This window comes from Geotrypetes seraphini, chromosome 15 (genome assembly GCF_902459505.1).
Source record: "Geotrypetes seraphini chromosome 15, aGeoSer1.1, whole genome shotgun sequence".
Classification (NCBI taxonomy): domain Eukaryota; kingdom Metazoa; phylum Chordata; class Amphibia; order Gymnophiona; family Dermophiidae; genus Geotrypetes; species Geotrypetes seraphini.
In genome coordinates, this window is record NC_047098.1 from 53,152,568 (window position 1) to 53,174,068 (window position 21,501).

At 42.6% G+C, this 21,501-nt stretch overlaps 1 protein-coding gene across 10 annotated transcripts in view; it reads right to left on the reverse strand.

Annotated features, from left to right (window-relative positions):
• The window catches only part of NF1 (neurofibromin 1), a 393,675-nt gene that overhangs the window by 212,331 nt on the left and 159,843 nt on the right, over positions 1–21,501 (reverse strand). For all 10 annotated transcript variants that reach the window (XM_033922537.1, XM_033922541.1, XM_033922536.1 and 7 more), the window contains 6 exons: positions 17,849–17,932; positions 17,410–17,526; positions 13,802–13,983; positions 6,638–6,849; positions 3,421–3,582; positions 2,524–2,627 (listed from right to left, as the gene is read on the reverse strand). In XM_033922537.1, the coding sequence (XP_033778428.1) occupies positions 2,524–2,627; positions 3,421–3,582; positions 6,638–6,849; positions 13,802–13,983; positions 17,410–17,526; positions 17,849–17,932 (861 nt within the window). The remainder of the gene's footprint in view (positions 1–2,523; positions 2,628–3,420; positions 3,583–6,637; positions 6,850–13,801; positions 13,984–17,409; positions 17,527–17,848; positions 17,933–21,501) is intronic.

A 21,501-nucleotide genomic window follows, 5' to 3' on the forward strand; every position in this document is an offset into this window, starting at 1 on the left:
GGCAGGAGACAGAAAAGTAAAATCTTAAAATTACAAGCAAATAAAACTATTACGAGAGGGTGCTGAAAAGTTCTCAGTCCAACCAACTTCCTACATCCTGAGTGTTATTTTGCCACTGTAGCTGAAAAGAATGTTATTTTATTTTGTAAAGTACCAATTTGCAGAATCATAATGCTATGTTCTGACATTGTTTCAGTTAATTCACTGAACCATGTCAACGAAAAGTGTGAAATTTTTAAATGTGGAACTCTAAGCCATCATGAAGTTTCTATTCCTGCAGAAGAAAATTTCAAAGAAAATCCATGAATGCATGATGCAAACATTGAGTGAAAAATGCCCATCATGCTCTACAGCACAGGTGTCCAACCTGCAGCCCAAGGGCCGCAAGTGGCCCTGTGAAGTATTTTGTCCAGTCAAGGGCGATGCAGTGTTTTCCTCTGCTGCCCCTGGGTGTTTACCGTCTTGCCGGCTCCCTCCTCTGTCTTGCTGAAACATTTGCGCAGCCTCAGAAACATTTTTTTCGGCCAGTGCGGCCCAGGGAAGTGAAAAAGTTGGACACCCCTGCTCTACAGTAAAGAAGTGGTGAACAAACTTTCAGCATGGAGATTTTGAGACAGAAGATGCAGCAAGGTCTTGGAGGCCTCAAATAGTTTGAACTCCTAAAATTGATGACCATGTCTAAGACCTGATTTTGGCAGATCAGCGAATATTGGCTAAAACGATTGCTGAGACACACAGATATCCAGGGAATGTGTTGAATGTATAATCCACAAGCAGCTGGGTATGTAATTGTTGTCAGCCAAGTGGGTGTCCAAATGTTTGAATGCTGATGAGAAACAACATTGAGTGAACACTTCCAAGATGACTTTGCAGCATTTTCATGAAGCTGGTGCCAACGTTTTGGAACGACTAGTTACTGTTGACCAAACATGGACACACCACTATGATCCTGAGACAAACCAACAATCCATGCAATGGCTTCACTCATGTTCTCCAAGGCCAAGAAAATTCAAGACCCAAAAGTCAACTGAAAAGGTCATGGCCATAGTGTTTTTGGGATCAGGAAGGTGTTGTAATGACTATCTTCCCAGGGGCCAAACAGTTAATGCAGAATACTACTGTAACTTTCTGTGCTGATTAATGGAAGAACTGAAAGAAAAAAGGAGAGGGAATCCGCAAAAAGGAGTACAGCGCTGCATATGTCTTTCAGTGCTAAATAAGTAATAAAGAGTAGTAGTAATTCTTGCAAGACAATGCACATGCTTACAAGGCTGGCAAACGATGGATTTTTTGATGCAGTTGTGGTTTCAGTGCATAGACCATCCACCCTACTCACTAGATCTTTTTCCATTTGACTATTTTCTGCTTCTAAACCTTAAAAAGAGTTTGAAAGGGCGACAAATTTCGAGTGATTCAGAGGCGATTACAGCAGCAGAGCATTATTTCAGTGACCAGACATCAAGAATATTTTTTGGAAGGGTTACAGAAACTTAAGACACAATGTGCCAAGTGTGTTGAACTTAGGGGTTAATACGTGGAATAACTTGTATGTTTCATGGTTCCACATCAATACTTTCTTGGTTGAGCTGAGCATTTTTCATCACCCCCTCGTACAGCACTGGTCGCCGTGTATGAAGGAGGACACAGTACTATTCGAAAGGGTCCAAAGAAGAGCAACTAAAATGGTTAAGGGGCTGGAGTAGTTGCTGTACAGTGAGAGATTAGAGAAACTGGGCCTCTTCTCCCTTGAAAAGAGGAGACTGAGAGGGGACATGATCGAAACATTCAAGATACTGAAGGGAATAGACTTAGTAGATAAAGAGAGGTTGTTCACTCACTCCAAGGTAGAGAGAACGAGAGGGCACTCTCTAAAGTTAAAAGGAGATAGATTCCGTACAAACCTAAGGAAGTTCTTCTTCACCCAGAGAGTGGTGGAAAACTGGAACGCTCTTCCGGAGTCTGTTATAGAGGAAAACATCCTCCAGGGATTCGAGACAAAGTTAGACAAGTTCCTGCTGAACCGGAACATACACAGGTAGGGCTGGTCTCAGTTAGGGCACTGGTCTTTGACCTAGGGGAGCGGACTGCTGGGCACGATGGACCACTGGTCTGACCCAGCAGCAGCAATTCTTATGTTCTTATAACAATAAGGTACAGTAGGGGGGGAGGGAGTGAAGAATATGACATATCATAGTGAGACAGGGAAATTGCTGCAGCAAGGCAACCAAGACAATATTAGCTAAAAGGGTTAGGATCTTGTCACCAGGGAGGGGATGGCTTGAGTGAAATAGCGGGTTTTTTGCTGGACTTTAAATCTTAGACAAGATGGCTCCATTTGAATAGCTAGGGGAAGTGAGTTCCCGACAGCTGGAATCATAACATTAGCCATAAACCTATCTAGGAGAGAATCTCTTAGAAAAAAAAATGAAACCTAAAACTAAATCAGCTGTCATCAGATTATTTTGGATGATGATTTTTTTTTTTAATTAAAATTACAAATATGAATAGGTAAATCATTCAAACCTTGTGGAATCCACTTCAAAGCTGATATGCTGCCACTCAGGTGATGTGATAACTGTCTTGAGTAGAGGCTCCAGCAACTTCTGCAAATATGTAGCACCATACACCTGGAGAAGGGAGAGAAACAAGTCTTGTCAGAGCATCAAGATGCAGGCAAGAAACAGCTCTGCCCAGACCCCTTCCAATTTCATATTCTGAGTGATTTTTTTAATGACACATTCAGTTAGAAGATAAGCAGAATACCTCACTGTATGACCACTTCACGCATGTATCACAAATATGCCGTATTTATGGGTAAGGACTAGGAGAAAACTGTGCTTCAAGCTTCAGAATAGAGCAGTTTAACAGTCTTGGTCATTATGAAATATACGTACATGACATTACTGTTTCTCCTAGGTTTTGGCATCCTCTATACTGGTATTTTATGTTAACAGAAATATGTTTGCTTTATTATTTGATGGAGGAGACATTCACAGTCTCTAGTGGAGGGGAGTCATAATAATTTTTCAACAGTGACCTGCTGGTAAGATTCAAGACCCTTGATTACAGGAGTCTGAAGGGATCACTAGTGCACAGCCCTTTGGCCCAGACTTATTGCTGCAATGGTGAGACAAGGTATATTCAGGTTGGAGGGATATAAAATGGAATGGGGGAAGGGGGCAGAAAAAACCTTAGGCAATTGTGAATGAAAACTCATGGTACCAAATTCCAACTGAACATGATATATAAAGGAGTAGGAAGAAAAAGCTGGGTCAAATGAAATTTGCAATCAAATCTAAAAATACAACCCAAATCCAAAATCTTAAAAGAAAAGGAAATATATTTGTTTCACACAAGACCGCCAATAGTTTGTCCTTGGCATCTACACCTAAAAATGAAATGTGTGATGTTGATACAAACCTTAAAACAGAAAGTCATTATTTTACTGGCCAAACTGTTTCCCCGGAAAAGTGTCTGCATAGAATCAGCTAATTCAACCTCCTTCGAAAACATGTTCCAGAGAAGCTGATAAAGAAGATGTCTGGAATCAAAGAGAGTCACAAGAACTCGGGCTAGTTCATCCTGCAATAGAGAGAACACCTATTTCAAACGAGTAGAAAATTGTCAACTTCAAGCACATAGAGGTGAATTTCCTTCTGGGCACCTCTCTGCCCAGTCCTACCACTACATTCATGGGAAACCACCAACATCAACAGAGGCAGTAGAGAGAGAGCATGAGCACCTGATATTTCTCCTGTATCCCCACTTAAATTTCTGCCCAAAGATGGCAGCAATGACTCTTGCTTCTCTTCCTGCAAAACAGTGAAGAGCCAGCATTAGTTGTTTCCCATCAGGAGGAGGACAATAGGAGACAACTGCTCTTGCCCCGAGATCTGCTGGAGAGGAAAGAGAGCTGGCAAAATCAATCTGTTAGGCTCAGAATCATTTTGAAGCTTCACTGGCTGCACTGGATCAGTATTCCTTCTCTGCTTTCTTCCCTTCTGGCTCTAAGAGAGTCATTATTTGCTGTTCTTTAGCACTATTTTGATTTGGATGGTTTTGTGTTTTGTCTGGATATGACATTCCTTTCTGGGGGGTATTTAAATTTGTATATTGCTTTGCTATACTCAATTCCAACAACAGTATGGTAAGTACCTGATATACAGGGTGCCCACAAAAGCAGTTCTTGATTTTAAATGGTTACAAAATCAAAACTTATTGAAATATGTTTATAAATAAGATGACAGCAAATACAAGCGCCAAAAAGCATGGTAAGCAAGATCTTACACAATCGCTTGCACTTTCAACCTTATAAGCTGCAATTGGTGCAGAAGTTATAATCTTCAGACAATGCAATGCGACAAAATGACCAGGTTTTCCTCAAGTGGCCCCTGAGATCACCAGATATTACTATTTGTGACTTTTTCTTTTGGGGGGTACGTACCTCCACTACCTGCAACTAAGGATGTTCTGCAGGAATGAATCACTGAAGCTATAAACACGATCACGCTGGATATGCTTCGGAGAGTCTGGACCAAACTCAATTATCACATCGATGTTTACCGAATAACAGGTGGGGTGCACATCGAGTGTATGTAATCAACAGATACCATATGAAACTTTATGAGTTGATGAAACTATAGCCTCAAAGGTGAAAGAATATTCCAATAAATTTTGGTTTTGTAACAATTTAAAAACAAGGAGTGTTTTTGTGTGCACCCTGTACAATAAACAATAATGTTATGACAAAGCTATCAGGTCAGAAGGAAGAGGTATGACCATTTTCCTGCCTCTCAATTCTCCTCTTCTCTCTCAAACTTCCTGCCAGACTAGCTGCTAATGTTAGGGTATGGAGAGACAGTGACCATGAGAAGAACTTACCATTACAAACATTAGGCAGTTGGTGGACTTCTCCTTTGACAACTGGAGGGATTAGTCATCTCATTCTTCAACAGTGGGAATTTGGGAGTTCATGGGCCAGGTGCTGGCAAATCTTGGTTGCAGATCTCAAAAGATCAACAGCCAAGAATTTTCAGCTTTAAATTGTGTGTGGTGTCAATTTAAAATTTTCATTTAGGATCTAGCTTTAGTAGTAGCTCAAGTGTCACATTCAGGCATACTAGTATCTTCCTAGCCCTAGAGGGCTAACAATCTAAGTTTGTACCTGAAGTAATGGAAGGTTAAGTGACTTACCCAAGAGGCATCAGTGGAATTTAAATGTGTGTTAAATATCTGACACCTTAAATATGTCAGTGCCTTAAATATGTACCACCATTTCACAGTGTCTTGTGAACATGTCAAATTTGTGAGAAACAAAATTTGCTGCACTACAAAAAAAAAAGTTTGTAGGCCAGTAACCCAACAGAAAATATTGTGTTCCTATTGTAAATTCTTCACACACTTATTTTGTCTACCAAGTCCTTTTGAAGTACATGTTAGCTCACGCAGCTCTGACAGTACAATTCAATCCTTGGCTCTACTGGCTCTGAGCTGCTCTTAAGATACAACTAGCTACTACATGAGGAGGCCGATGACGAGGCACTCACTAATATCGGAGCGGAGCGTTTTCTGGCCTTTTTCGAGGTCGGCAGGACTTGGCTCACTGCTACTTTGACCTGAGGCTCAGATGGAGTAGGGGAAGGCTTCTTAGCTGGTTTACCCACAGAAGGTTGCGACACCGGAGTTGTTTCTGCCGATGTCGGAGGTGATCAGCGGAGTGCCGCAGGGCCCGATCCTATTTAACATCTTCGTAAGAGACTTGGCTGAGGGGCTTCGAGGTAAAATTACATTATTCGCCGATGACACCAAACTATGCAACATAGTAGGCAACCGCACAACAGATGAAAGCACAGTGCCTGACAAAAGCTCAATGCCCGACAGTATGACGCAGGACCTACTCCTGCTGGAGCATTGGTCAAAGACTTGGCAACTAAGTTTCAATGCCAAAAAATGCAAGGTCATGCACCTTGGCGGCAAAATTCCATGCAGGACTTACACCCTAAATGGTGAGATCCTAGCAAGGACTGTAGCAGAACGTGACTTGGGGTGATCATTAGCGAAGACATGAAGACTGCCAATCAAGTGAAGAAAGTTTCATCCAGGGCTAGACAAATCATGGGCTGTATCCGTAGAAGTTTCGTCAGCCGTAAGCCCGAGGTCATAATGCCGTTGTACAGATCCATGGTGAGACCCCATCTGGAATACTGTGTACAATTCTGGAGGCTGCATTATCAAAAAGATGTGCAGAGAGTTGAGTCGGTTCAGCAAATGGCCACCAGGATGTCTCAGCCTACCATTAATCCACCAGAGGGGGGGACAGGATATGCCATTTGGTTCAGAATTTTTTTTTTCTTGAGTTTTCCTCCTCTACAGGTGGGTGCGTCTTATAGAGTGAAAAATATGGTAATTGCTTCAAAAATAAACACCTAAATAGATTTACTCCAAATTAAGATACTATTCTACATTATCAACCAACCATTTCAGGTACTGAAAACCAAATCCAATCCTCAAACTCATAACTTGAGATGACAATAGTACTATATTGTTTTATTTTTTTTCTATTTTTACACGGTGCTGAGTAATTTGCATTGAAGATGTGATTAATATGTAGAGATAAATAAACTAGCATAGCACTTACCCACTGTGAACAAGGTACCACGTTGGCTAGAGCCATGGCAATTGGCAATTCTCCTTGGTCACCCATCATTGTGACTAATTCTACCAATCTCTCAAAACGATCTGCCAGTACAGTTTCTGCCAATGTGTCAAACTCTGTTCCTTGTTGAAGGATTTTTGTAAGGACTTCCATAAATGTGGCTCTTGTTTGAAGATCTTTGTGATAACCTAAACCTAGCAAACCAACAGCATTAAACAGGGGCTTTAACAGAGCTTTTAAAAACTTTACTCACACAGGGGAGATAACACAGAGCCCTGGGGGACACCATATTCCCTGTTCCAGGGGGTGGATAAAGTGTTATCAATTTAACTTGATATATACAATGCTAATAAGATACAACAACGCTTTATAGTAAATCATCAGATCAAAATACAATTCTGCTTGTTCAGATGATGCGGAATTTCATCACCAAGCTAGCATTCTATATAACAAATTTATACAGCGGGGTTACCCCAGTATGATATTGAAAAAGGCTTGGAAAGGAGCCAGGTTTTGCCAAAGAGCATGGCTTTTGAAATCCACCCTTCAAATGTCTGAAAATCCACTAGTATGCATTTTCTCTTACTCCCCTTTAAGGCATAAATTATGTAACATCATCAGAAAACACTGGCCAATTTTGGGTATGCATGCAATTTATGCAATTTCCAAAATTTGCCTTTAGGCGAGGCAGGAATTTAGGGCAGATGTTGAAGCACCCTGAGAGATGGGAGGGGAATTTGTAATGTAATGTAATTTATTTCTTATATACCGCTACATCCGTTAGGTTCTAAGCGGTTTACAGAAAATATACATTAAAATTATAAGTAAGAAAGGTACTTAGAAATTCCCTTACTGTCCCGAAGGCTCACAATCTAACTAAAGTACCTAGAGAGTAATAAAGAAGTGAAAAGTAGAGATAGAGGAAAAATAAGAAAATAAACATTCTAACAAGACTGTATTGAACTAAGTACTTTGGAAGGTAGAAGAGAGGAGAGAAAGGAATAGATGCAGAAGGAGGAACCGTTGAACAAAAGAATTCTGGAGAAATTTAAATGATAGAAATAGAACAAAACAAAAACAAGTGGCAAAACAATGAATAAGATTAAAAATAATTCATAAACTGGAAAAAAAAGAAAAATAAAACATTGTCTTCAATCCACGGTTTCAGCTTCAATGATGAAGTGGAGCAAGTAAGTTTTGGAGGAACGATGACGTTCCCAGAAAAAGGACTTCTTCAGGTAAGAGATTTGGTTGATAGTCCCAGGATACCCATGTCTCCTCCATGCAATCCTCCCCACGACACACTACCTGTCTGGTGGATACCCACAGCGCCGCCGTTGAGGCTTAATCACAATATGCAATTTGAGAAAACAGAGGAAAAAGCCTCAGACCAAGAACCTCCCTCCGCAACAAAAGGTGGTTAAAGGTGGTTAGGTGTTAACCTCACTGGCAAAAAACATCTCCTATTTGGCCATATTGGATGTGAGATCCCTCTACACCTGCGTTCCTCAGGAAAATTTGTCTCCCCAGTATGTCCCGTTTAGGCCCTGTGAGCACTGTACATATTTTTCTTATGTGTGGCAGCAAGATGGTGTTATGATGCCACCTAACAACTAATTTCTAATGCAGTTCAATACCATGGCACCTATCTGTGAACCTCTATGCAAGACGTATCAAAAAGCTTAGCTGAAATCGAGGTATAAGTCGACTTCATATAAGGGTCAAAGAACAATTTTAGACCTAAAAATGTCTACAATCTTTCAACCCATGCTTAGGTTGAACCCTCCCCTCCAGCCCTCACCTGGGCCAGTATTACTCTCTCCATCCCTTCCCTCCAACACCCACAGCAGCCACCAATTTTCTCTTTCCTTCCACTCCCTCCAACACCCCAGGGCAGCAATCCTCTTTCCCCTCCTCCATGCAGTCAATGCCCCCTACCTGTACTTCACTAGCTTCAGCTATAAGCAGCCAGTGTTCTTCTGAGGCTGCTTGTGGCCTGTCCCGGACCAATCTCTATGGTTTAGAAATCATAGAGATGGCTCTGGGACAGGCCGCTAAAAAACAGAGAGGAGTCAGCTTGCCAGCTTGCCTGAGTTCAGGGCAGGCAGGTGAAGTTGAGCAGAGGAGGGAGAGAGGAGAAAATCCACTGAAGAAGGCACGAGGGAGCAGAGAGAAGGCAGAGGGTGAGGGGCTGAGGTGAGGTAGCTCCGCCCACTCCCTGACATCACCTGAAGCAGACTCGAAGCTCTCCCTTAAAAGGGGAGGAGCCAACGGCACGCGGAAAAGGCATTCGCCTTAGCGAGAGCACCTTTGCGAAGGATCTCAAGAAGGGCCAAGTCACTACACCCAAGGACACCAGGGAAGGACAGCAAGCAGGCAGAGAGGGATAGAGAGAGGACACCAGCAGCAGGCAGAGAGAGAGAGGACACCAGCAGCAGGCAGAGAGAGAGAGAGAGAGAGAGAGGACACCAGCAGCAGGCAGAGAGAGAGAGAGAGAGAGGACACCAACAGCAGGCAGAGAGAGAGAGAGGACACCAGCAGCAGGCAGAGAGAGAGAGAGAGAGAGGACACTAGCAGCAGGCAGAGAGAGAGAGAGAGAGAGAGAGAGAGAGAGAACGACAATGAGTCCGGGACAGGCTGCGTGCATCCTTGGTTGCTTGCAGCCAAAGCTAGTTAAGGTACAGTCAGGGAAAGCTGACTGCAGAGAGGAAGGGAGGGAAGAAGAGAGAGGATTCCTGGCTGCTGTTGGGTATTGAAGGAAAGAGAGGGACACAAGATCAGCAGTGGGTCATAAGAACATAAGCAATGCCTCTGCTGGGTCAGACCTAAGGTCCATCATGCCCAGCAGTCTGCTCACACGGCGGCTCAACAGGTCCAGGACCTGTGCAGTAATCCTCTATCTATACCCCTCTATCCCCTTTTCCAGCAGGAAATTGTCCAAACCTTTCTTGAACCCCAGTACCGTACTCTGCCCTATTGCGCTCTCTGGAAGCACATTCCAGGTATCCACCACACTTTGGGTAAAGAAGAACTTCATAACATTCGTTTTATGCATAAGTCGACCCTGGAGTTAAGGGGTTTTTTTTTTCACCCTAAATTTTTCACCCTAAATTTCTCAACTTAGTCGAGTATATATATATGTGTATATATATATATATATTTAGTCGATCATGCCATCCTAACTGACTGCTAGGAGTCAATTGGACTCACCGGCAATGTGGTTCCAAGGTTTCCTGATCGTACCAAGTCCATATCGATAACAATCAATCCTCCTGTTGGGTAAACCCATGCGGAGTCCCACAGGGCTCCCCCCATCACCCACCCTGTTCAAAATTTACCTTGCCTCATTGGCGGCCCTACTACAAAAATTAAAAATCAAATTTTACATCTATGCTGATGACATCACCATAGTCCATCCTCTAACAAACCTGACTCCCGAAACGAAGAACCAACTAGCATCAACATTGAAGCATATTGAGTCATGGATGACCGAGTTCAAACTGAAACTCAACTCTGAAAACACCAAATTCTTCCTGGCAAGTCCGAATGACAAAATCAAAGACACTACAATTTCCCTGAACGGACAAACCTTCCCTATCGTCGATTCCATAAAAATCCTGAGTGTGACGCTAGACCGTTACCTCACTCTAGATATTCACAGAGTCACTGATCAAAAAAGGCTTCTCGACACTATGGAAATTTAGAACCATCAGAAAGTATTTTGACGCAGCATCCTTTCGCCTACTGGTACAATCCTCCATCTTGAGCCTGCTCGACTACTGTAATATCATCTATCTGGGGTCCCTCAAGAAAACCATTCAAAGACTCCGAATCATAAAAAATTCTGCACTGCGACTGATTTTTGGCATAAAAAAATGGGACCACATAACCCCCTACTACCAAAAACTCCATTGGCTGCTGCTAGAAGCAAGAGTGCTGTTCAAATTTGCCTGCCTTTGTTTCAAATCTATTTTTGGCATGGCCCCCCCTATACCTGGTCTCCCATTTTAAATTGGATTGCTCCACCAGACCTACACGTAGGAAACATATATTCAGCCACCCATCAATAAAAACCTGCCAATACAAAAGATTCCTTAACAGAATGCTAGCCTTCCAAGCAAGTCAACAAAACAGCTGGCTAGGCAACATCATCAAACGCTCCTCATCCTACCTTAACTTCAGAAAACTAGTTAAAACCGACCTGTTCAACCGATTTGTATCCAAGAACTCTTAAACCTTTCACTGTACTCCTATTACATATTCTTGATTTCCCTACATTGTGACTTTATGTAACCAAAGTCTTCATTGCTATGTTTTTCGCTGACTGTCCAGCTCTTCTTGTTGTAAACCGCCTCGAACTACTATGGCTTTGGCGGTATATAAAAATAAAATTATTATTATTATTATTATATTCAGAGCATGCCTTTGATCTAACTGTCTAGTGGGATGATACACAACCACAACAATTATTTCATTGGATGACCATTTACCAACAGGATTTGGTTTTTGCAGATTCTATGAATAGAATTACATGTCTCCCTTCATATTTACAAGGCTTAGGGGCACAGCATCTCACGAATATTAAAAAGTTACAAATAACTTTAGGGCTCCCATCCTTGCTTCCTCCTGCTTCCCTGACCCCTTCACAGCTTACCTTTAAAGCTCTGGTGGTCTAGCGGTGAAGCAGGGCAGGAGTGATCTTCCTAAGCAAATGCCCCATACAGATCTGCTATAAAAAATGGCCGCCTCAAATTCCCACGTCGGTCTCAAGAGACCACAGGAACTCACAAGACTGACGCAAGAACTTAAGGCAGCCATTTTTTTTTATAGCAGATCTGCATGGGGCAGGAGTGCAGAAAGATTGCTCCTGCCCTGCTTCACCACTACATAAACAAAAAACTACTGTGGAGAAGTGATGTTCCTGAGATGGACTTTATTAATATGACAAACCACATAAAAACCTCTAGGACTCAGTCCACTGAGAGCCTTGGACCCTGGATCCAACACAGTTCGTGTTTCGACAAGAATGTCTTCCTCAGGGGTCCTATAATTAATAGTGTAATGTATGTAATGACAGAATAGCAATATTACTTACCATAACAGTTGTTATTCAGGGACAGCAGGCAGCTATTCTCACTAATGGGTGACGTGATCCAACGGAGCCCCGATGCAGACGCTTCTTTGAAGAAAACTCGAAGTTTTGAGTCGCCCGCACCGTGCATGCGCGAGTGCCTTCCCGCCCGATGCACCGGGCGTGTCTCCTCAATTCAGCTAGCTAACAGAGAAGCCAACCCAGGGGAGGTGGGTGGGACATGAGAATAGCTGCCTGCTGTCCCTGGATAACAACTGTTATGGTAAGTAACATTGCTTTATCCCAGGACAAGCAGGCAGGTATTCTCACTAATGGGTGACCTCCAAGCTATCCAGAATGGGATGGTGGGAGAGTTGGCGACTTAGGAGAATAAATTTTGCAATACTGTTTGGCCAAACTGTCCATCCCATCTGGAGAAAGTATTCAGACAATAGTGTGACGTGAAGGTATGAACCGAGGATCAAGTGTCAGCTTTACAAATCTCCTCAATCGGCGTTGATCTGAGGAAAGCTACAGAAGCTGCCATCGCTCTGACCTTATGGGCTGTGATTTTTCTGTCAAGGGGCAATCCAGCCTGAGCATATTAGAATGAGATGCAAGCCGCCATCCAGTTGGAGATGGTGCGCTTAGAAATAGGACGTCCCAACTTGTTTAGATCAAAGGAGATGAAAAGTTGAGGAGCAGTTCTGCGAGGTTTGGTGCGTTCTAGGTAGAAGGCTAACGCATGCTTGCAGTCCAGAGTATGCAGGGCAGATTCTCCAGGGAGAGAATGTGGCTTTGGAAAGAACACTGGAAGCACAATGGATTGGTTGAGATGAAATTCTGAGACAACTTTAGGAAGGAATTTCGGGTGCGTGAAGAGAACCACCTTGTCATGATGGAATACTGTAAAAGGCGGGTCCGCAACCAAGGCTTGTAGCTCACTGACTCTTCAGGGCCAAGGTGTGGCCAATGAGAAACACCACTTTCCAAGTGAGATACTTCAGGTGAGCCTTGTGAAGAGGTTCAAATGGAGGCTTCATAAGTTGTGAAAGAACAACATTGAGGTCCCAAACCACTGGAGGCGGTTTGAGGGGAGGGTTGCGGTGAGTGTGGAGCAAGGCAGGCACGATTTCGGGATGTGTTCAGGCCCTAGACACCGAACACAGCGTCGATGAGGGTCCGTTAGCGAAATCGCACGCTGGCACTTGTCATAGGCCGAAAAAGCTCCGCCGCAAGATCGAAGCCACGGGGCTGCGGCCACATGGCCTGCCCGATCGAATGGTACAAAGAAATTTTTTATTTATTTTTTTTAAACAATAAAACATGCTGAAAATCAGCGATTACGATCAATTAAAATCAAAACCGCGGACTTAGAAGGCACAAGCGAAGGAACTTTGCACAGAGAGTCGAAGACAGACTTCTCAGCTCCGCGGAAAATTAAGAACTGAGGAGACACGCCCGGTGCATCGGGCGGGAAGGCACTCACGCATGCGTGATGCGGGCGACTCGAAACTTCGAGTTTTCTTCAAAGAAGCGTCCGCATCGGGGCTCCGTTGGATCACGTCACCCATTAGTGAGAATACCTGCTTGCTTGTCCTGAGATAAATAATGTGTTCATAAAACACCATCTAATGAAATGGTGAAAGTTAAGGTCAATGTGAGAACAGGCTTTAAAGTAAGGTGTGGAGAGGTTTGGGAGGGAGGCGGGTTGGTAGGGACTCGTGAATAACCAAATTCGTAAATCCTAAACCCGCAAATATGGAGGGCGGAGTGTAATTCTACGGTCAGTCCATGTTGAATTATTTCAAGGTGCTTCTATATTAATACAGCTATCTACTCTTTTTTCAGTTCTCCTGAGTAAGAAGTAACATATTTTTAGGTGCCACACATTCCAATTATGAAGAGCATCATGCTAAACAATCAATCTGGTAAAAATCATCTGCCAATATCCGTTCTTATTTGTGCATTCTTGACATAGGAATTATTGCAAGTTACATCTCAAGTTGTCAGTACCACAAACAATTTAAAAACAAAATTTTAACTTAACGAAAAGAATGATTTACTTTACTCACCTATTGAGTGCATGAGACCACTATCTACATTGGCATTGAGCAAATTTGACATAGCAAGAACAGTACAGTGTCGCAGGGAAGCCAGTCTCCGAGACATCCCTCGTTTCCTGCCACCCGTTTGAGTACCATCATCTTCAGCTTCACTGCAGTCATTTAGAAGATTCATAAAGAGAGTAAAATACCTGAGGAACAAAGAAAAGTTAGCAGAAAACTAGCTCAAGCAAATACAAAATTCTTTATTCAAGATTATGTTGAAACCAAACAGTATGAGTTGTTTTGTTGTTTGTTTGTTTTTTACCACAAAATCTCAACCTATGTAATGGACAGCCACTGGTAGCCCTTTCAGGACCAAGGGACATATTTGTCCCATAACTTTAAAATCCTATAAATTTTGATTGGGATAGTCTACAGTTCTAAATTTGATATGTACGGATTCCATATGATACTGCCTTTATGTAAACAAACTGGTTCCGACATTCATTCATTAGCGTCGTTGCCAGATTGACGAGAAGATTCACTTGCCACACTGTCCATAAGCCAGAAGTTTGATTTTTTTTAAAAAAAAATAATGATATTTCACAAAAAAAATCAATTTTTTGGCATCTGCAAGCCCTTTTTACCATAAAAATGTCGTCAAAACCACAAAAATTGGCCTACGATCCTTATGGTCCTGAAAGGGTTAAATTAAAAAAAAAAAAAAGAGTATTGAGTATTTCAACTTTGGTCTTGCACCATGTTCAAGTCTGGGCCAAAGGTAAGGTAAAAATATTAAATTTCTAAGTACGACTTTAGTCAAAAGAAAAGGTGCTGAATTGGTTGCACAAATCATTGATGCAGCTTCTGTCAATTTATGCATCTTAAATATACTGCACAATAAGATGACTAAAAGAGCAGTAGCCAGGAGTTGAAGCCTTGCCAACTGGCATTGCTGCTCACAAGTTTATTAACCGCCTTTTTGAAGAGATTCACCCAAAGCAGTTTATTCAGGTATATTTCAACATAAAACCAACAATTTTGTTAACAGCATAACAGTAGTAAAAAGACCAAATGTGAAAGAGGTAAAGTCATAATCAGTAAATTGAAACTTATTAATAAGAACATAAGAATTGCCGCTGCTGGGTCCGACCAGTGGTCCATCGGGCCCAGCAGTCCGCTCACGCGGCGGCCCTCTGGTCAAAGACCAGCGCCCTAACTGAGACTAATACGCAGGTAGGGCCAAAGGCGTATGCAGTGCTGTACATTTTCACATACAATAGACAGTCCCAGGTCAGAAGAGCTTACAATCTAATTTAGACAGGACATTTCAGGGTTGGGGAGATTATGGTAGAAGAAATGATACAGTGGGTCGAGGTATCTGACCGCGGTAAGTGGGAGTTAAGAGTTGAAAGCGGGCTTTTAGCTTGAATTTGAATACTGCTAGGGATAGAGCACGACGAATTGATACAGGCAGCCTGAGTCCCTGCTCGGAAGAGCTTACAATCTAACTTGCACAGACACGACATAGAGGGTTGGGGATGTAGAACCCAAGATGAAAGAAGGATACAGATAGGAGGAACTTACCAGCTAAGCGGAGCTCGTGTGTGGGGGGGGGAGAGGAATCAAAGGGGGAGATAAGTGAAGAGAGATAGTGAGGGGCAGCTGAGCACATTTGTAGGTTAGTAAGAGGAGTTTGAATTGTAGTCTGAAACGCATGGGAAGCCAATGAAGTTACTTTAGGACAGGGGTAACATAGGTTGCATAGCAGCTCTCTGGGAATATGAGTCATGCAGCCGAATTCTGGATGGATTGGAGGGGAGCGAGGTGGCTAAGCGAAGGCCTGAGAGTAGCGAGTTGCAGTACTCTTAAGTGCGAGGTGATGAGGGCATCGATAAATGTGTTGGTAGTGTGCTCAGAGAGGAAGGGTCAGATTTTGGTAATATTATACAGAAAGACACAGCAGTTTTTAGCGATATGTTGTAGCTGGGCAGTGAAAGAGAGAGAGAGGAGTTACAGATGATCCCAAGATTATGAGCAGACAAAACAGGAAGGATGAGAGTGTTGTCCACAGAGTCTGAGAATGAGGGAAGTGAAGAGGTGGGTTTAGGAGGGAAGATGAGCAGCTCTGTTTTAGCCATATTCAATTTTAGATGGCAGCGAGACATCCAGGTGGCAATGTCGGACAGGCAAGCTGCAACTCTGGTCTGGGTTTCAGTAGAGATATTTGGTGCAGAGAGGTAGATCTGGGAGTTGTCAACATTGAGGTAATTCTGGAAGCCATGGGAGGAGATCAGCGCTCCAAGTGAACAAGTGTAGATTGAGAAAAAGAGTGGTTCCAGGACAGAGCCTTGAGGTACACCAATTGATAGCAGGAATGCTGTGGAGGAGGAACAACCATTGCATACACTAAAGGTGCAATGGGAGAGATAGAAAGAAAACCAGGAGAGGGCAGAAACACTGGAATCTCAACAAGGACAGCATATCTAGGCGATGAGCAACAGATAGATTGAGAAGGATGAGGACAGAGTAGAGGCCTTTAGATATGGCCAAGAACAGGTCATTGGAAACTTTAGTAAGGGCAGTTTTCGTGGAATGTAGCACGTGAAAGCCTGACTAAAGCAGATCCAGACTAGCATGGGTTGAGAGGAAATCCAGGCAACGGCGGTAAACAGCACGTTCAAGTAACTTGGGTAAAAAGGGGAGGAGGGAGATGAGGTGAAAGTTGGAAGGACACGTGGGGTGCAGTGAGGGTTTTGTGACAACTGCATGTTCGAAGGCAACAGGGACAGTTATAGTGGAGATGCCTATTGTTTGGTACTTTTAATTAGAAGTGACTTAAAGGAGTTTTGCTCAAAACTTAAGTCTGGATCACCGAGACAGTTAAGTAGAAGCGCTTCTCTAACTCAAACTCTTATTTTAATCTATCAATCTCATGGACCTAGGTACGTCAGCCATGTGGCCTATACTGTTTTGGAAACAGCTAAAGTCAGAGCTGTGGATAAGGGGTGGATAAGCAGGACTGTCAGAACACCATGCTACAATTTTGAGTCCATCACATAGCCCAAAAGGACACTAAAAGCAATCCTAGTCCTGGGCACTTTGGGGGAAATTCAACACACAGCGCCTTAAGCACAGGTAGATGCCCCACTGATACCTAAGTTAATAAGGAAATGCCATGTCAAATAATTTTAAATTTAAAGCGCTTACCAGCACCTAAGAAAAGGTGCCAGAATCGCACCTCTAGAGTCACCTACCAGTACTTAACGCCACTATGGGCATGGCTAATCCAAGAAGTAGCATTAGGCGCCATGAAATGCCTAGATAGGTGCCTACATTTTTGGCACCTATCTTTCCTGGAGGCACGATTCTTTATATGGTGCCATCACATGATTGACATGTGATCGGTGGCTGCTTTTTAGGCGGCCACCAATATCGACACCATATAGAGAACCTGGGTCTTTTGTCCATCAGCTGCTCTAAAATAAATACCTTTTCTTCGCAAATAATTTTATAATTAATTTATGCTACACATACATTTCTACAGTAAATTGGTTACAAAAACAAACTATTTCCCATTTTTCTTTGTTTCCCCTTCCTTTAGAAGATAATTCCAAAAATGACAAGAAACATACTTAAGAAATAGCTGGGATTTGGCTTCCATTAGTTCCACCCCATCACCTTCTTCAGGTTGTAGAGGCAAACCAGCAAGAAGAGAGACTACAGCTTCCATGCTGGCTTGATCCAAGTCTCTGCACAAAGGAAAACACAAGAGAGCATGAACTATGCTCCCCAACAGATCAAGGTCTCATTATATAACCATGGCTCACACTTTGCAGAGAACAGCTCATATTAATGTAAATATATTTTCCTCACACAGCTGGTGTAAATTTACTGAAATTTGGCCAGCTGCTGATCCTTTAAGGCCCAATTAAATTTCCTCTTGTTCTTTTCTCAATAGAATAAAAGCTTAGCCATTTAGTTCCTTCATGTTTTTCCATGTTGTCTCATTCTCTTTCAAGCTATATATTGCCAGAAACGAATAGCTAAAATAAATACCAACTTGTACTTTACCGAGTTAAGCACTTTACATCCTCATCTGCTGCTTGGTTAGATGTTCCCATAACCCAGTCTGTTAAATATTCTACCATCTTATTCCTGTCAAAAACAAAAAACACATATACAAGTTGCTAATTTTTATTTTCTCTACATTCTTTTCTTTATACAGTTCAATCACAAAATACAACTGAACATGACAGATCAATCAACCCACTAATAAATAAAAGCTATTCAGGCTTCTTTGTCCTCAAAGTTCCTAGCCCAGTCAGTTAAATAAATTAAGTGTACACCTCTCTCAACAACAGTTATAAAATAAGCTACTAGTAAATTAATGGTGTTGAGGAAAGTGGGATCCTGTTTCCATCATCAACACTTTGCTGTCCTTGTTCAATCAATCACCCTTTCGAGGCTGGATTATTGTAATTCGGTCTATTTAAGCTTGACCAAGAAAAGCTTTCAATGATTTCAACTGATCCAGAATACTGCTGCTAGGCTGATCTTTGCAAAAAGTAAAGTTGATCACGTCTCTCCGTTCCTGCAAAAACTTCATTGGCTTCCTATAATTTCCAGGGTTTATTTTAAATGTGCCTGCTTAACATTTAAGATCTTGCATGGCATCCTTCCTCCTTTAATTCCCCTGTCTTGGAATTCTGTAAGATCTGACATTAACCTCTTCTGAATTAGGGACTTCACTCCCCGACTGCAACTGCGCTCTACCTCTAGGCTGATTGAGAGTCTCGCGTTGTTCGGGGCTTAGCGAGGTATCGAAATCGCGAGCAGTTTCTTCCTCCACTGCCTGCTCTGGCTCCCGAAGATTCTGTTCCTTTGGCAGAAGGAATTCTTGTAGCATTTGTTGACCCAGAGCCGGAGAGGCAGCCGCCTCAGCTGGGTAAGTTCACGGCTTGCCTTTCCGCTTCACCATCGCTAAAAGCGAAGTCGCTACTCAAGCGGAACTTCCTTCTGCACGTCCGATCGCAGCACCATCTTGTCTCTCCTTTCCAATTTCTTGTAAACCGTGCCGAGCTCTACTGTTATAGAGAAGATGCGGTATATAAGCCTAAGGTTTAGTTTAGTTTAACTTTGCTCCCAAAATATGCTAAACTAAAAAGACCTTTGATATGGCCAAGTCTTAAAATTCTCAGTAATCATATTAATGCCCAATTCCTTCCTAAACGGGAAACATACAAGGGGGAAGGAGCAGCCACTCCTGTAGGAAGTATATGCCCTCGTCATATCCTCAATACAATTCAGATTATCACAGCCATAAGCAATGCAGGAGAATAAGTTCTAGGTCAACCTAAACCTCTTTGGTCTCCCAGTAAAACAAAATGCCAGGCTGCAACCGTATATCCTTCCATCACATCCCCTCTCCTACTACTACAGAGCCCACACTTCCTGTAGACAGTGATTACCAACTGGTTAGCAGAGGACTACAGAAAACTGGCTTAGGGGTCACCAGCTGACCAAAACTAGTCTGTTTATTACTGCTGCACTGTGGTCTTTGGCACATAAGCACAGACATAAAGCAAGTTTCTAAGGTGACTGCACTGACTGAATTTTATTTGACATCTATGTGGAATAGCATTATCATCTGAGCTGGCATTTGGAAGCATCTCTGTTTTGTTTATTTTGCATGGCTTTATGTGGCTTTTAAATTTGTGTGCATTTTATCGTACCCTGCTTAGGTAATAGATTTGATAGAAATGGATAAATAAATATAAGTAGTAAAATATTATTGCTACATCTAAAAATGACCCCCCTTCTTAAAAATTTTCATGATGATTAAAAAGGTTCTAGTTTATTACTGAAACATTGAATTCTCTCTTATTCACACAGCATGGTATTTTCAATATCTGTAAAGGCATTCCTGCAATCTTCTGCTAATTACACCCTGAGGAATATTACACCAAAAATTTCAAATGTGTGAGGTCAAAGATTCAGAATTATGCACAATTATACAAAAGTAAATGCTTTTTATTTTTCAGACAAATTAATGGTATAGAACTTGCTTACAAATAAATGCAGGTACTTTTGAAACAATTACTGAATATATATTCTTGGAGTGAGATACTTCAGGTCACTTACTCCCTTGTTCATTTTCAATATACTCATTCAAAAAACTGCCACATACAACCAACAACTGTGAAATTCTACATTCTAAATGCTGGCATAGTACACTTCTCCCTCCATATTCATGGGGGTTAGGGAGCAGAGCCAACCCACAAATATGGAAAAATAGCAAATAACTTTTAGGGCCGACTCTGACCCATCCCCGCCTCCTGGACCTCTCCACACCTTACCTGGTGGTCTAGCGGTGAAGCAGGGCAGGAGCAATCTTCCTACGCTCCTGCCCCATGCAAAGCAGGCAACAAAAATGGCTGCCGCGAGTTCCCGCTGTAGTCTCATGAGACCACGGGAACTCATAGCAGCCACTTTTGTTGACGGCTCTGCATGGGGCAGGAGCGTAGGAAGATTGCTCCTGCTCCACTTCACCACTAGACAATCAGGTAAGGTGTGGAGAGGTCCAGTAGGCAGGAGTGGGTAAGGGTTTAGAAACTTGCGAATAACCGAAGTTGTGAATTCTAAACCCGTGAATTTGGAGGGAGAAGTATAATCAGATGGCAGAATGGAAAGAACCAGTACAGATACTGAAGGCAGAGTCTGCACCTTAATTAATCCTAGATCCCACAAGGAAGAAGGAACAGCTGTAGAAGTTTGTGTTGTTAATATTCAATCCCACAAGGAAAGCAAGACAAAGAGATTAGGTTCTTACCTTGTGTGGCTCAGTGATTGGAGCTACAGCCTCAGCACCCTGGAGTTGTGGGTTCAAACCCACACTGCTCCTTGTGACCCTGGGCAAATCACTCAGTCTTCCATAGCTCCAGGTACGTCAGATAGATTGTGAGCCCATCAGGACAGATAGGGAAAATGCTTGAGTACCTGATTGTAAAACCGCTTAGATAACCTTGTTAGGCGGTATATAAAAACCTAATGAAACTATTCTAGTAGATAGGTGTGTCATTCTGGACAGTAGGGTATTCTCTCCATGCTCACAAGCCATGCAGAAGGAATCCATTCAGGTTTTCAACTCCTCCTCCTTCTCCAGAGGGTTCTGCAGCCCCTTTCAGTTTGTGCCAAAGCAGCTTTAATTCTTGAAGTGACATGAAAATAACATTTGAAAGTGTAGATGCCTTGAACAGCTGGCATACTGTGGGGTCTTCTCCTTGATCCAGTCACCACCACCTCTTGTCTGCTGTCATCCTGCACAGAAGCAGACTCTGCAAGGGAGACTTCATACTGGGATAAACATGGTATGGAACTAGACATGCTATGGGAAAGGACTGGGACTTGTATACTGCCATTTTGTAGTTTTACAACCACATTCAAAGTGGTTTACATACAAGTAGTTCAAGCATTTTCATTATCTGTCTCGTTGAGCTCACAATCTGTCTAATGTACCTGGGCCAGTGGAGGATTAAATGACTTACCAAGGGTCACAAGGAGCAGTGCAGGGTTTGAACCCACAACCTCAGGGTGCTGACACCTCACTCTCCTCCTCCCAGTCCATGACAGACTGAACCTCCTAGTCCAAGACTGCATCCTCATCTGGTCAGGATACCTGTTGAGGGGAAAACCCCTGCACTGCTACCATTGGTGTGCTGCTAACA